Here is a 15077-nt window from a genome sequence, read left to right as displayed (position 1 = left end):
GTGAAATCTGGCTGGGGGAGGGGCGGGAGCGGAGGGCAGTTCCCATTTCACCCTGAGCATTTTATGATGGTGAAATTAAATATATGTTAACGGGGGAAACGTCGCTGCTTACCTCTCCATTGGCACCCAGGGAAAGCAGCTGCAACACTGGCTTTTTACTGTATGTTTTAAGATGTGGTTTCGGAAGGAACCCCCTGGAATATGAAACAAGTGCAATAACATAGCAGACCTACTTGTAACTAAGTGCTTAATTTCCTATGATTTTTTAAAAAAGAAAATCAATAAAATGTTGCCAGTTATTTATTGGAAATAACCACAGATAGCGGCCCTGATAGGGTGCCGGTTTTAGAGAGCACACAATTGTGTAATGAATTGTAATTCAGAAGACTGTTAAATGTGAACCACAGAACCTTTCAGAGGTAATAAAGTCATTACTTTTTACACTACAGCCAACCCTGAAAAGCTTTACACGCACCATTATATATAAATCATACATATATATATTTCCACAACACACATTCACCCACTTATATATCTTCTCTATAGATGGACTTTTATAGATGGATGGTAACAATATTCAAATCTGAAAAGCCCGGTTCCGAAAGAATCCGGCTCACTATTGTTACCTGAAGGGGCTTTTATTTTTTTATTTTTCAAAGGCCTTCCAGGTGCACTTCCTTCTTCCCTCCTTCACCTTCCCTCCAACCCTCCAACCGACCTCCTCCCTGTCCTGCCTCCTCCCCCTCCGCGAAGACATTCTTTTGGTGGCTCCAAGGCTGCTTTAACGAGACAAAAAACAGACTGTAGTGGAAGAGAGATGCTGACCTGCTCTGAAAAACTCAATGAAAAGGGGAAATGGTGTCACATACTCGCTCAGAGCTTTACTGCAAGTGAATCTTCCTGCTTCTTAAACAGAATTTGAGGTGCCCCCCCGCCCCCGCCTTTAAACTGGAGGGAAACAATAAAAACAACAACAAAACACATTAACACAAACCCAGTCCAGCCAACATCTCTCCTAATGTTAACCGTCAAAATCTCCTCTTCCTCAGAGGGGTCCGAAGCTTCGCCGTGCTAGGCAAGCCAGTCATTTTCTAATATAGTAGGTTTGAAACTTTGCTAAGATGACACAGGAATAAACAGCCGCTTGCCGGCGAGGCTGCGAGATGGGTGAGCGCGTGCAAGCCCAGGGCCCTCGCTTAAAACAAAGCTCCCCACCGGGTGGGTGAATTTACGGAAACGACACCCCTTTGGCTGAGGAGGGGGATGAGAAGGCAGGGGTTGTGGAGCCGCTTAGAGAGGGAAGGAAGGCTCCTCGCTCTGCACACACACTCACACACATCCACCTGCAGCTCGGGGTCTCGCGGACCGCGGCGACCCGTTTCCTCCCTGCACCCTCCGCACCTCCCTTGGACTTGAGTCCATTTTCCTCCCCCCCACCCCGGGCTCTTCCCGATTTGGAATAGGAGCGCGATCTCCCCGGCGGCGGCGGCTGCAGGGTGGTGCAGGCAGGCGGGAGGCTGGGAGGCGGGAGACGCCGGGGGACTTTACAGGCACGTTTCTGAATAAACTTTCCAATCGCAGGGGGTGCTGTTGCTGTACATTTTACGTAAAACTGAAAGTATCCCACGCCAGAGTGAAGCCCGCTTTTTGACAGCGGCAGCGCGTGTGTGTGTGCGTGTGCGCATTAAAGAGACAGGGGTTTATTTCCAACAGGTCTTCCCTAATTTCCAGGGAACGTCTGCAGAAAGGCGACAGGGAGCAGCGGGCTGCTGGGCTTGCGCCTCGGCCCGGGGCGCCCGGAGAGCGCGGCGCTGACCCGGGGCGGTCATCTCCCCGCCGTGGCCTCCCAGCTGCTCCTGCGAGCCTGTCGCTCTCTCTCCATTGCCCATTTTCTCTTTCCCCGGGTAACAGCACAGGAACAGTTGTGCTCGGCCCGTAAGAAACATTTTCTTTCCACTCTTCTGCGCTTTTGCAGTTGCTTTGGAGTGGGAGGGGGTGTGTCCCTCCCTGGGACCCGGCTCGGGGACCTCCCGCGGCGCCGGGAGCACGTTCCCAGGGACTGGGACTCCCGGGACTGCCCGCGCTTTGTCCTCCGGCCCTCAGCCGCTCGGAGAGGTGGACGCCTCGGCGCCTCCCTCGCCCCGGCCCCCGGCGATCCCCTCCTGGGGCTGGAACGGGCTCGGGTTCTGGCTCTCCGTTCTTTATTCCTCGGCCTGGCCTCTCTTTCCGCGACCCTTGGGAACCAGGGAGTCGGTGCTTCCAGTTACATTCAGACCCAGTCGCTTTTCGGGGCGCTCAGGTCCCCTGTCCCTGGCTCGGCCTTGGGAGTGCCCTCCTGGCCTTCGGGCCCCGGCCTGCGCCGCCTCCCTCGCCCCAGCCCTTTCCCAGGCCGCCCGGGCTCCGGAGGACGGGGCGCTGCCCTTCCGGACCCGAAACCCTCCAAACTTGGGCTAGATTCCGCTTCGCCGCGCGCTCCCTCCCGCCTCCCCTCGCCCGCTGCGGAGCTGTAACTTGGAGGCTCAGCTCTCAACTTCGGGTGATTTTTCTTTGCTATCCTCTCCTCGGGCAAAGTTTCCTGAGCGCAGCCGCAGGCTCGGGGCTTTCACTTCGGCCCCTGGCGTCCGCACGCGGGGAGCGAGCGCGGCGGCGGCGGGGAGGTGAAGTGGGTGTGCGCACGGAGGAGGGTGTCCGGGAGCAACTCTACCTGGCTTCCCTCCGCCCGCGCGTCCCCGGCCCTGGGCTGCAGCCTCCCGGTGCACTCTAGCTTTTTTTTTTTTTTTTAGATAATCTTTCATTTTAGGGTCTGCGTGTGGGGGGGAGCAGGGCTCACGTCTTGCTCCCCCCCACCCTCTCCTTTCACCCCCGCCGCCCTTTTCTTCTCTCCCGGCCACGCCACCGCCACGGCGCTCGCTGCGGCCACTGGTGAGCCCGCGGCCCCAGAGCCCCCTCCCCTCCGCCCGCCCCTCCCCCGGGGGCCGCGTCTGGCGTCCGCGGAGCCCCCCGCCCCGCACCTCTCCCGCCCCGCACTGGCCATTGGCTTGTCCTGGTCTCTTTTTCATGTCCAGCCCCTGATGTGTGTCCATTGGTGTGAGCTTCCCCTTCCCTCCTCCCCTTCTCTCCTGCTCGCCCTGCCCATGTTTTGTGTGTCTCTGTCCATCCAGACTCCTGACGTTCAAGTTCGCAGGGACGTCACGTCCGCACTTGAACTTGCAGCTCAGGGGGGCTTTTGCCATTTTTTTCATCTCTCTCTCTCTCTCTCTCCCTCTATCTCTCTTCTCTCTCTCTCTCTCTCTCTCTTTTTTTTTTTGCTTAAAAAAAAAGCCATGACGGCTCTCCCACAATTCATCTTCCCTGCGCCATCTTTGTATTATTTCTAATTTATTTTGGATGTCAAAAGGCACTGATGAAGATATTTTCTCTGGAGTCTCCTTCTTTCTAACCCGGCTCTCCCGATGTGAACCGAGCCGTCGTCCGCCCGCCGCCGCCGCCGCCGCCGCCGCCGCCGCCCGCCCCGCAGCCCACCATGTCTCGTCGCAAGCAAGGCAAACCCCAGCACTTAAGCAAACGGGAATTCTCGCGTAAGTAACCCAATAATAGTAATAATAATTATTAATAATCACGAGAGCGCGCAGGACGAGAAGCAAGAGCGAGGGGGAGAGAGGGGTGTGTGCATGCATTTTTAAATTTTTCACAAGAAAAACCTCCGAGAGTCGAGGTAAAAGAGATTAAAAGGGGGGAAAAAACCCCTCATCCCATCTCAAACCACAGCCGTGTGCACTTTTGAGATAGCACGCACCTTTTAATTTTATTTAATTTTACAAAAATTTGACTCCTCCTCTTTCCTCCTTTCCGCCGCTTTATTTCTCTTTTGGAAAAGGAATGCGATGATTCCTCCCCCCCTCGCGCCCCCCGTTTTGCAAAATAATGAACAATGCTAAGGATGCGGACAACTCGGGCAAACCTGGGGGTGGGAGCTGGTGGGGAAAGGGGGTTTGCTTCCACTCACCGTAGAATAAGGGGGATGGGGGAGAGTGAGTCCAAGTCTAAAAAAAAAAAAAAATCCCGGGGAGAAAAGAGGTGAGACTGGCCTTTGGACACCAGCGCGCTCACGGTCAAGTGTGCACCGGGAGGAAAGTAGTCATCCCACAATAGTGAGAAAGTGGGACTGTGGAAGGGTGCCCCTGGCGCTCCCGAGTCTGCCGAGTCGGGAGAGGGGCCGGGGCGGCGGGGAGAACCGGGTGGCCGGGAAGGACGGGAGACGCGGCCGGCGCTGCCGCCTTTTGTTCCGGCCCGAGGTGGGTGTTTGTCCCGCTGCCTTTTGTGCCGGCTCCTGGCGCTGGCCCTTCCGCGCCGCCGCCGCCGCCGAAGGGTAGGAGCGAGGGCCGGGGGAGGAGGTGGCGGTGGGCACGCGGGAGAGAGAGGGAGGGAGCCGGGACCGCTACCGCTCGGGTTGCTGCTGCTCGCCCCTCCCGGCCGAGCCTCAGAGGTGGCGAGGAGGAGACGTGCAAAAAATTAAATAAATAAATAAATAAAAATAAAATAAAACAAGGCAAGAGAACGTACAATTTCTTGCCCCAAAACAGAAGCCAAACGCTCTGCCAGCCCTTTTCTGCAACGGTCTTCTTTGACTCCCCCACCCCCCCTTGCAAAAAATCTCACAATCTCTCATGGAGAAAAAAAAAATTTACAGTCACCCCCTTCCTCAAAAACCCCTTCAGTTGCAAACTTAGGGCGCCGGCGGCACAGAGAGGGAGAGAGGAACTCCCTCCTCTTACTATTTTTTGGAAGATTTTCAAAAAAAGTGGAAGTGGATTTTGATTGGGAAAAATCTCGTGTCTGAATGTTTACAAGCACCGCGTGTGCGGGAGCCTCCTGCCAACAAACAGACTGAGGACCGAGCTCGGCGCGGCAGCCCGGGAGCAGGCGGCGGCGGCGGCCCGGCCTCGCCCGGGCCTCGCCCGACCTCGCCGCGCCCTAGCCAAGCCCGAGATCGCCCACCCGGCGCCCGCCGCCCACCCGCCGGGCACCGCGGCAGGCCACGCAGTGACTCCGCGCTAGCCTGGCCCGCGGTCCCCATCCGCCCCCAGCACAATGCCCAGACCTCCTCCCGACCTCCTAGACTGAGAAATCTGCTGGGTGAAACTCAGCTTTGCAAAGCATTTTTATTTTGTAAAGCTACAGGAAAAACGTATTCTGCGCGCCCCCTCCCCTCCGCCCCAAGTACTCTCAGACGTCTCTTGTCCAGTGCTTGGGACAGCGGGGAGGTCACCACGTGCTTTCCCTGCCCCCTCTCACCGGGTCTGGCCAGCAGCCCCGTGCACCCGAGCGCAGCCAGGCCAGGAGTGGGGGGGTGGGGGGGCGGTGCAGGGGAGAAGTGTGTTCGAGTATGCATTTCAGGGGTGTTGGATCCCGGGACCCCGCGCACCCCACCCTTGGGTTCTTGCTCTCTACCCCGGGCCTGGCTCGGTCAGGGGTCCTTGTGAGTCTATCAGAAGGTGGTGGTGATTGTGGTGGCTGTCTCCGGCTGAGTGCGCCGGGAAAGGCGGGCGGTAGGCACTTTGGAAAGTTTGGCAGCGAGGGAAAGAAAGGCCTAAGAGGGCCCGCATCCCCCTCAACCTCATTTATGATTCTTATTTTAATTTTTGATGCAATTTTAAAGGACCACCTATACTTGGTTCTCTTTTTTTAAAGGGGTGTTGGGGGTGCGCACAGGGAATTGAATTTTTCACTGGGCCCTGGAACTTGTCACACACTTCGGAAGCTCCCCCGCCCTGGCACGTTGCGGGGCCCTCCCTCTCCCCACCCCCGCGCATCCCTCCCTCACCGCTCTCCCCCGCCCCCCACTCCCCCGGCCGCGCCGGATGCGGATCAGACGCTGCGCGCGGCGGTGTGAAGTTACAGCCCGGCCAGGTACCGGCGGGAAGGAAGGGCAGTGTTCGCAGGACTCGGGAAAGCCGGGTCCTTCGTCCAAAGGATGCAGTGGGGGCTCAAAGGACAGACTGGGGCGCGCAGTCCGGGCTGCTCCCTCGTACCCCTCTCCCTCTTGGGTCCATCTCAGGACACTCCAAGCTGGGAGGGTTAGTCCCCTCTCCTCCTGTCCCGGTGCGGGCACTGGGTTAAAGGGCCAGTTTGGGAGGGGGTGCGTGGGTCACTCCTTTCTCTTCTCTTTTTCTGGGTGCGCAGAGGGGGCGGGAGCCATCCCAGTCCTCAAGACCCCCCCTCCCCCTGCGTGGGCTGAATAAGCTATTCGGTCGCTAGGAGGCAGAACAAGATCAAGAAAGCTCAGCGAACTTGAACCTGTACCAGAGCCTCCCCCACCTCCTGCCCGGCGATTCTCGTCCGGAGAGGGACGAGCTTTTCGAGGGTGGGGGTGGGGGGGAACGGACGGTTAGGCAGAATTTCCTTTCTCTCCCCCCATCTCTTCTTATGTCTTTGTTCTTCATTTTGACTTTAAAAATGCTTCTGGCCAGGGCCGCGGAGAAGCGCCCGGGCGCGCGGCCGACACCCCGGTGCGCGAGCTGAGGAGACCAGCGCGCGCTGGGCGAGGAGCGGGGTGCAGTTTTCGCTTTCTTTCCGGGCGGGCATTTTTGGTAGGGAGGAACGAGGAGTGCGCGCTCTTGGGCTACAGGGCATGGCCGAAGGGAGGGATATGGCAAGTTTGCCCTTGGTCTCTAGGTTCACTTCTTCTACCCTACCATCCCCACGCAAAGCACAGACATTGGTGGCTGCGGCGAGCTTGCCGGGTGGCTCTGCAGACCGACACCCCTTCCCCGCCTCCCGCGGCTCTCGCCTCCGAGCCCGGAATCACAACAATAGTAATAGTTATCATCATAATGATGCGGGCAAGCAGCGTCATTAATAATGAATAACCGCAGCCGCCGCTGTGCGCACACCGAGTGCCCAGAATTGCGGGGAAAACGCATTTGCGGAGATCCCCCAAAGTAAAAAGTATAAGCGTGTGGACACGGAATGAATTTCAGGACCCGCGTTTGGGGTGTGTGCGGGGATAACGAGACTGCACCGGGTTAACCAGCCGGGTTTTCCAGACCTCACTTCCTTTTTCACCAACGGCAGGGCCCAGAGAACCGTCGCCGCGCGACCGGGCTGGACGGGCGTGGGAGGCAGCAGTCGGGCCCCTGGCTGCTCACTGCTTCTGGGCCCCCAGCCCCAAGGCCCCGCGGCCGCTCCTGCACGTGTTCGCAGCAAGCGCGGCGGGAGCCTGCAGCCAGCGCGCTGCTCGCTTTGTGCCTTAGAGTCCCCGCGCCCAACTTCACTTTCTGCACGGCCCACCCCTGCCGGGCCCCCTGCCCTGGGCCTGTAGCCCCCGGCTTCGCTTTTGTTTCTTTGCTTTTCCTCTATGCGTTTGAGCCTTCATTTGCTTCTTTACCCTGTTAAGACAATCAAGGGGAAGGACTTGGAAAGCAAACTTGAAGACACATCTCCCTTCACCCCTCCCCCTCCGCCTTCCCTAGCAGCCCTCGTTTCCCCTGCTTCTTCCCAACATTTCTTCTAAGGATTCTTTTTTCCTTAAATTTATTCTTTTGCAACTACAGAGAGAGGAAAGAGATCTCAGTCTGCCGCTGGGACGTTGAGACGTTCCGGGCTGTCTTGCTGTTTGAACGCAGAAGCATTTTATTTTCTATTTCTCTTCCTCCCCTTGTAGAGAGAATTCACGGCTAATTATTATGATTATTTGCCCACTCCCTTCCACTTCAATCGAGGACTCCCTGCTTTGTAGCCGGAGTTTAGGCCCGAGCTTAGAAACGATGGTATTGTGGGGAAGAAGGAAGATGGAGTTGAATTGGGGGGTGGTGGTAGTAAATGACTGAGGTTAGGAAGGTTTTTAGGAAAGAGGAATTTGCATTAAAATGCAGAGAAATTATCAGATGCCCGGAAAGGAAATGTTGATTGCCACTGAGAAAAGATGTCAATGCAAATCAGTAGACTACACCAAGAGAATTGTATTTTCATATTTTCTTTGTGTCCCACTTTGTCTGATTTTTAATAATATAGCAGCAATAATAAAAACACGTTTTGGCATTTCTCTGAACATCACTAGCCAAATGTTTTGCAGGGAGATGATGTTAAATGTATTTCATACATTAGGATATAATTCTTGTTAATTAGCAATAATTTACGTTAAGAGCATAGAAAATGTTGAGGTTACAGGTTTTATATCTGTACATTTGATCATCTTGTTATTTTCAAGAACTTTGCCTCCTATAAAATTAATTAGGTGAAATGTGGAGGTGTAATCAGCAACCTCTGAATTACCACTTCATTTCCTGGTTTTGATTGTAAATCAGTTCAGTCACTACATTTAGAAGACTTTAACCAAGTCTGTTTTGAACCGCATTACCTTTAACTATTTGATACCTAGGAGAATATTTCCTTTTGCTCCTAAATAATATTCCCACTTTCAGAAATGTGTCAAGCCTTGGGAATAAAAAAATGAATCTTAACGGTGGAATTTTAAAAAATGTTTTTTTTTGCAAAGCTTCCACGTACTACTAACTTTATTAAAATAAAATGTTTCCTGAGTGTTCCTGCAATCTGGAAACCTCAGAACTTGTAGTTAATGCTAAACAAAAAAGCCGCATTTGTCAGTGTGTACTTAAAATCCTTATTTCAAATAGCAGAGATATTGGAGAATGACTTCCCTATTCAGTTTCTCACTTGGTCAAAATGAAAGCAAATGTAGGAGAAAAATGACATAAAGGCACAATGCAGAAGCACTTCCGTTTCTCTCCTTTTATTTAAGAAGTGTGCATGTATAGTCTGTATTTATCTTTTGGTCAGTATGTTGGGCAAAGAAACATAAATGCTTCCTTTACAGTCTTTATTAGTAGGAATATAACCTTCATATTCCTGTGGTGACCTTATGTTAAATTAGGAGGAGTACCAGAGGCTAGAAATTATGACATGTCCTACTTGAGCACAGGTGCAGCTAGGCAGGGCTCTCTCAATATTATTTCACCTAGCACATCTGGGAGTTACTCTAGATCTTCCCCCTCAATATTCAGCCTGGGTAGGGTTGAAATAAATTTAACCTGAGTTCACTGGATTTTTGCACTTTATCAAAATCTGTTCCAATATTCTACACTCAAATTAAAATCTATTTTTTGATTCTCTGTGGCTTTAAGTTCATTAAATGTGAAATTGGCAGCTTGCTAAAGAAGGTCAGACTGATTAACTGTTTAAGACTTGTACATTTTCTGCTTCAGTTTTATTAACTGGCAGCATCCTGGATGTGTTTTGTATTTTGTGATTTTTTTTTTCTTTTTGATAGAGCAAGCATAAGATTTCACGAGCAGAGACTTATCAACTCTCTTTTCCCCTTTGGAAGGTTAAAAAATGATAGAAACTACTCAAATAGATGCTGGAGTATTTTGGTACAAAGTTGAAAAAAAAAAAAAGCAAACAGGAAAGAAAGACATGTCTACCTTGTTATAGCATCCGCTGGTGATTATGTGTGCAGAAATAGTCTCATAATGAAGCATTTTGGAGCTCATTCAGAAAATTAGTCAACTTTGACAACATTAGGCAAAGTATTTCAAGTCTGAAGAAAGGACTTCTCAGCCTTGTTCTGAAATGTGGTCTGTGCTTGACCATTCTGATTTTTATGTCATGGATGCTACCAAGTGCAAGCATGTTTAGAATATATTAGGCATTCCTTTTTTTCCGAATAAAAAAATGACTAATTGGCTTATTTTCTTAAGTACTCAAAAGTATCCTATTTAGCTAATGTGTGAGAAGAATTGCCAGTGAATTTGATATTTCTTTGATTTTGTGGCAGTGCTGAGAGTGAGATCAGAAGGGTTTTTGGCAGTGTGAATTATGCTGCGTTATGATTATTATTTAGATCGTTTCATAGGTGAATGTAGTAGTTTTCTTATTACGGCAGTGTAAATATGGCACTTTTTTTGTGTGATGTAGTAGCTTTCTAATTTATGAAGCCATGTCTGTATATTTAGGAGGATATACATTCACACACAAAAGGGGGTGTGTGTTTATTCACCTTTTTCCTTTTGGCACAATAGACAACTTAGCGTATAGGGAAAAAGAAGCAAATTTGGTTTCAATGTTTTTACCAGCTTTTCTTGTAGTTATTATTTAAGCTTTCTTTATGTCCCTTGTGTTAACTATTTATTTAAGTTATATTCTTTCTAAACTTACAAACCATACACATGTATGTGTGTGTGTAGTGTGTGCTTTTTTTGGAGTTATGCAGACTGTTTTCTTTAAATATGTGATGATTTGCCTCATTGATAAATTTGCTTTCTTGTTGATAACCTCCACATCCTTGCACATTTTTGTATGTTCACATTTTCTGGGTGTTATATAGAGAAGCCTAGAAACACTATACATAATGTGGTGGGATGGGATGGGGTTGAGAAAGTGTTTTTCCCTTTTCTCTCCTCTCTGACACTCTAATAATTGTGCTTTTGTTTCTCCAACCACAGCCGAACCTCTTGAAGCCATTCTTACAGATGATGAACCAGACCACGGCCCGTTGGGAGCTCCAGAAGGGGACCATGACCTCCTCACCTGTGGGCAGTGCCAGATGAACTTCCCATTGGGGGACATTCTTATTTTTATCGAGCACAAACGGAAACAATGCAATGGCAGCCTTTGCTTAGAAAAAGCTGTGGATAAGCCACCTTCCCCTTCACCAATCGAGATGAAAAAAGCATCCAATCCCGTGGAGGTTGGCATCCAGGTCACGCCAGAGGATGACGATTGTTTATCAACGTCATCTAGAGGAATTTGCCCCAAACAGGAACACATAGCAGGTAAATGAGAAGCAAGGAGAAAAGCTGTTTGCATGTTTTCTTTTCATTTTCAGAGGTGCTGTAGCCAAGCAGTAAGGAGTGGTGAAGTGCTTTCTGTATTTCTCTCCATGTGGCTGTCCATGACAGCTTGTAATGTTAAAATAATCATTCCTATTGCTTATGTCCAGAACACAGAAAAATAAGTATTTTCCACCTCACTGAGTCAGATGTAGGCAGAATAGGTACACACACCGGACACCCTCTCTCTGGAGCTGTTGATTCTGAATTTCTTTTCTTCCCCTTCCTCACCTTCTCATTTTAAAGTGTTGAACCTTACTATACCTAGTCCAGTTTCCAATGTCCATTTCCAGCACTGGTGACATGTCAGGGGCACTGTGGCCATATAGACATTTGTAGTTCAGCCAATGAGCTGCTTGACTCAGAATAACTGGTCAGGCCTCCCTAGGGGTACAGTTAGTTCTCAAGGCTTCCCTGGGTAGGGTGGGCTGGCAGGACAATTTGGAGGAGGTGGAAAGAGTTAACTGAGCTTCAGGGCTAGCCTTGGATCCATATTGGCTGTCAGCCCGTATGGGGCTGTAATTAAACACAGCCCTGTGGTGGGATGACACCATGACCTTGACTTTAAGATGCCATTTTCGACTGGCCAGGCCAGAGTAGAGAGGGCAGTTGCTGAAGCGCACAGACATGCTTACTCGAAAAGTTTAAGGGCATGTTGGAAATTTCAAAAGGTTGGTTTGACAGGAACGGCTGCTCCCTGCAGCCTGCCTCCTCAGCTAAATGATAAATGCTTCTCTGTGCTCTCTCTTGTCTCTGATGTGGTTTTGACAGATGTATCTTGATTTTGTTTGTGGTTTACACAGCCACATGTCACCCTTACAAATGTCCAGTCCAGACTCCACTGTTTCTGTTAAAACACAATGTAAAATTTTTCTTGGAAAAATGCATACACATATTCAACAGCTTTCTCTTGTTCAGCTAATTTTAGCAGGGAGGTAGCTAGGTATGTGGGTTTCTCGGCAGCTCAAGGGAAGAGGAATTAAAGTCTAACTGAGGGACTTAAATTCCCTATTCTAGGTGATAAACAGCAACACTATATAGTGACCCTCAAAACATTTTTTGATTTAGCATCTTAAACAAAGTAAATGCAGGTTCTGTGATGATCAAAACACCATGCTTATCAGTAGATCACTTTCTTCTGTCTGCCCCCCACCCTCCAGAAGGTTTGTTCAGTTTTAGGAAAGGTAATGCATAGAGTCAATTGATTCACTGGAACTTGTCTCTGTGACCTAGTTTGACCACAAAGTTGAACCATAATAGGTCAGTGCTCCGGAGGGGATTAAATGTCATATTATTTCTCCTCTCCCCCTCTGGAATTTGATCATTAAAATCAAATGTGGCATTTTCTTTCTTTCTCTCCCTTCCTTCCTTCCCTCCTTCCTTCCTTCCTTTCTTTCTTTTTCTTTCTTTCTTCTTTTTCTTTCTCTTTTCTCTCTCTCTTTCTCTTTCTTCCTTCCATTCTTTCTTTTTATCTTTCTTTTTCTTTCTTTCTTTCTAATGCTTTCTGTAATAACATTCAGATACTTTCCCTTTAGTGAAATGAGAAATCTGCTACCAGGGAAGCTGCATTTACAAAGTATTTTTCTTGAATCTACCACATTTAGCTTATGTGACATGTAGGTTAAGATTTTATCTCCCCCAGCCCACAGTAGGATATGGCAATGACCATTTCCATGTGCTGTCTTGTGACTGGAAGGAAAATGAACAGAAGTGTGAGGCATGATTAATGAAGCAAGAGCAGGCGGAAGGGGATTTGTCGTCTTCGGAGATCCAAAGCCTTGCTAAATCACCAAATATGGAGTAACACTTGCGTGATGTAACATCGTATTTACATATCGAGCTGCTCGTTTAAAAGACAAAACACAGTGTCTGTCAAGCAAGAATTAAAACCACACTTCTTACTGAGGTCCCAAATAGGTTATTCAGTCTTAGATTAACCAGCTCAAAAACTCTGTGCCTCTGTGCTTAGAGGAGGAATCTAAACGCTGGGGGGAATGCCTTATATATAGTTCAGGCTTTTTGCTGTTGCAGTTGTGGATCTGCATAGGGAAGGAAAAGATACTTGCTTTACTTCCCAGGTTGTCATAAAGGTTCTATTATTTTTTTAAAGAACTATTACAATAAAAGAGCCTAGAGAAACCAATAAAAAAGCCCCCCAAAATTTAAAATATATTTTATAGGGCTAATACTAAATAATTTCATTGAGATGAAAAGCTGTCTAAGGTGTCTGAGATATTCAATGGGTGCACAAGTGCTGTGACCCAGGTGAGGTAAACCTTTCATGCACGAATAATTACCAAGTCTTGATTCCTTTCATTGTGTTTAATCACCTGTTCTCACCCTGGAATTGGGTGAACATAAATAGTGTGGTCACATCTCAAAGCGAGATGTCAGTAACTAGAATCACGACTTCTCATAATTTACAGTAATGAATTAAGAGTTTCCCATGGTGAAATTAACATTCTACCATTGCACATAAATTCTGATGCTCTGGCCCTCAGGTGCCCCTGAAGCAAAGTTCTGGAAGACGGCTGTGTACCCCCCAGCCCCTTTCTCTAAAGCCCGTCTCCACAATTCCAAGTCTGCTTTTCTTTTTATGATGAGGAAGGAAACAATAACAGTAATCATTCAGTAGATATTTGAATTGTGTCACAAAAAGAAAGGAGAAGCAATGCTTTGTATTAGGAAAGATATATTGATGAATCTCTAGAAGAATATGTTTGGCAACCACATAAAAGGTAGTCATTTAAGCGTGCTGGGTAGGAAAGGCTTTATTAAAGAGACGTAAGTTGGATTTGAGTTCACTGTGTGCCTGTGCCATTTCATAGGCAGGAAGCAAGAATAAAACAATGACAGATATTCTTCCTTAGATAAATAAGGCTTAAAATTTGGGGCTTTCAGATAGGAGAATAAGGTAGAGTTCTTTAAATCTTCAGTAAAATGGTGTGCATTTTGACTGTACATAGGCTCAAAGCTGAGTATTTTTTAGAGAGGATGCATTTTACCTGGTGGTGTCTATGTGTATAGTTAACATGTATACATGGATGTCCTCCCCACCTTCATCTGTGTACACATGTTAACTATACACATAGACATTGACCAGGTTGCTTTTTGCATTTTATTCAAGTATTCAAAATGTTGTGTGACTGTGATCCATTGAGACCATTCAAATAGTATTAACTTAACTGGAAATTAACAGCTTATATTGTGTGGGCCCAGTTCATCATTATGTGTGTCAAATATCTGATACCATCAGATATCAGCAGCCTTTGACTGGCAGTCAGAGCTTTCAATAGGGGTTTTGTTTTGTTTCATATTTTGTGATGGGGGAAATATTCATCGAAGATGAGTGAATGTAAAGCTGCTGTTCCCTTATAGAAAAGGCCAAAAATATTATCCTATAGTGTCAAATTTGAGGTTTTGGCTTACTGCACATAGGAACATTTAAATTAGGGTTGGACTATCATAAAGTTAGCTTTTTTAGAGAATGGGGAAAAAATATGACAAGTCCTATAAAATGTAGTGAAGTCTGCTGCTATTGAGATATAACATTTTTTCTCCTTAAAATCATGAACATAGACATTTTTATCAGGGTGTTTAAAATTATTTGCCTAGACAATCTAGCTAATATTTAGATTATGTAAGACGGATACTCTAAAAAGGGGGAAATACTAATTCAAAATGTAAATATGTTAGCATGTTACTTAAAGGTAAATCAAGTACAACATACTTATGCCTTTCAGAATTTAGAAAATCAACTTGCCTTTTCTTTTTGTACCCATTCTAATTCTTTCCTAGCTCAGACTGAACTGGAGGATGTATTTGTGTACTTTACGGTGTAATTGTAAATGAGACTATAAATTATAGTATCCTATTATGACTACTTATTTTTCATTTCTCTTTATTTGTGTGATTCTGAATAAAAACTACTGACCTCTGAAGTGAATTTTCAGCATGGCAGCGAAAGCAAAAAAATACCACCACCAAAAAAGCAATATTCTGGCGAACATTTTATTTACCTTCAGAATCCAGAGAGTAGAGAATATTGTTTCCTAATAAATACCTAAGATTTTCATAGGGAGCCTATGTGAGGCTATTACCCAAAGACTCATGTTCATGAAACTGGGAGTCCTGTACATAAGCTGTATTTGTAAATAAGACAGAGAAAGGTTGTGAACTGGCAGCTTGGATGTTTTGTCAAAGTACAATGTCAGAGAAACTCTTTCT

At 47.8% G+C, this 15077-nt stretch overlaps 1 protein-coding gene across 3 annotated transcripts in view; it reads left to right on the top strand.

Annotated features, from left to right (window-relative positions):
- The first annotated feature begins 3145 nt into the window (after positions 1 to 3145).
- The window catches only part of BCL11A (BAF chromatin remodeling complex subunit BCL11A), a 96399-nt gene continuing 84467 nt past the window's right edge, over positions 3146 to 15077 (top strand). For all 3 annotated transcript variants that reach the window (XM_045549666.1, XM_045549665.1, XM_045549664.1), the window contains exons 1-2: positions 3146 to 3578; positions 10464 to 10793. In XM_045549666.1, the coding sequence (XP_045405622.1) occupies positions 3524 to 3578; positions 10464 to 10793 (385 nt within the window). In that variant the 5' untranslated portion in view covers positions 3146 to 3523. The remainder of the gene's footprint in view (positions 3579 to 10463; positions 10794 to 15077) is intronic.

The sequence above is a fragment of the Lemur catta genome, chromosome 4, assembly GCF_020740605.2.
Source record: "Lemur catta isolate mLemCat1 chromosome 4, mLemCat1.pri, whole genome shotgun sequence".
NCBI classification, from domain to species: Eukaryota; Metazoa; Chordata; class Mammalia; order Primates; family Lemuridae; genus Lemur; species Lemur catta.
Note: the sequence above shows the minus strand (reverse complement) of the source record. Positions and strands in the feature narration are given on the sequence as shown.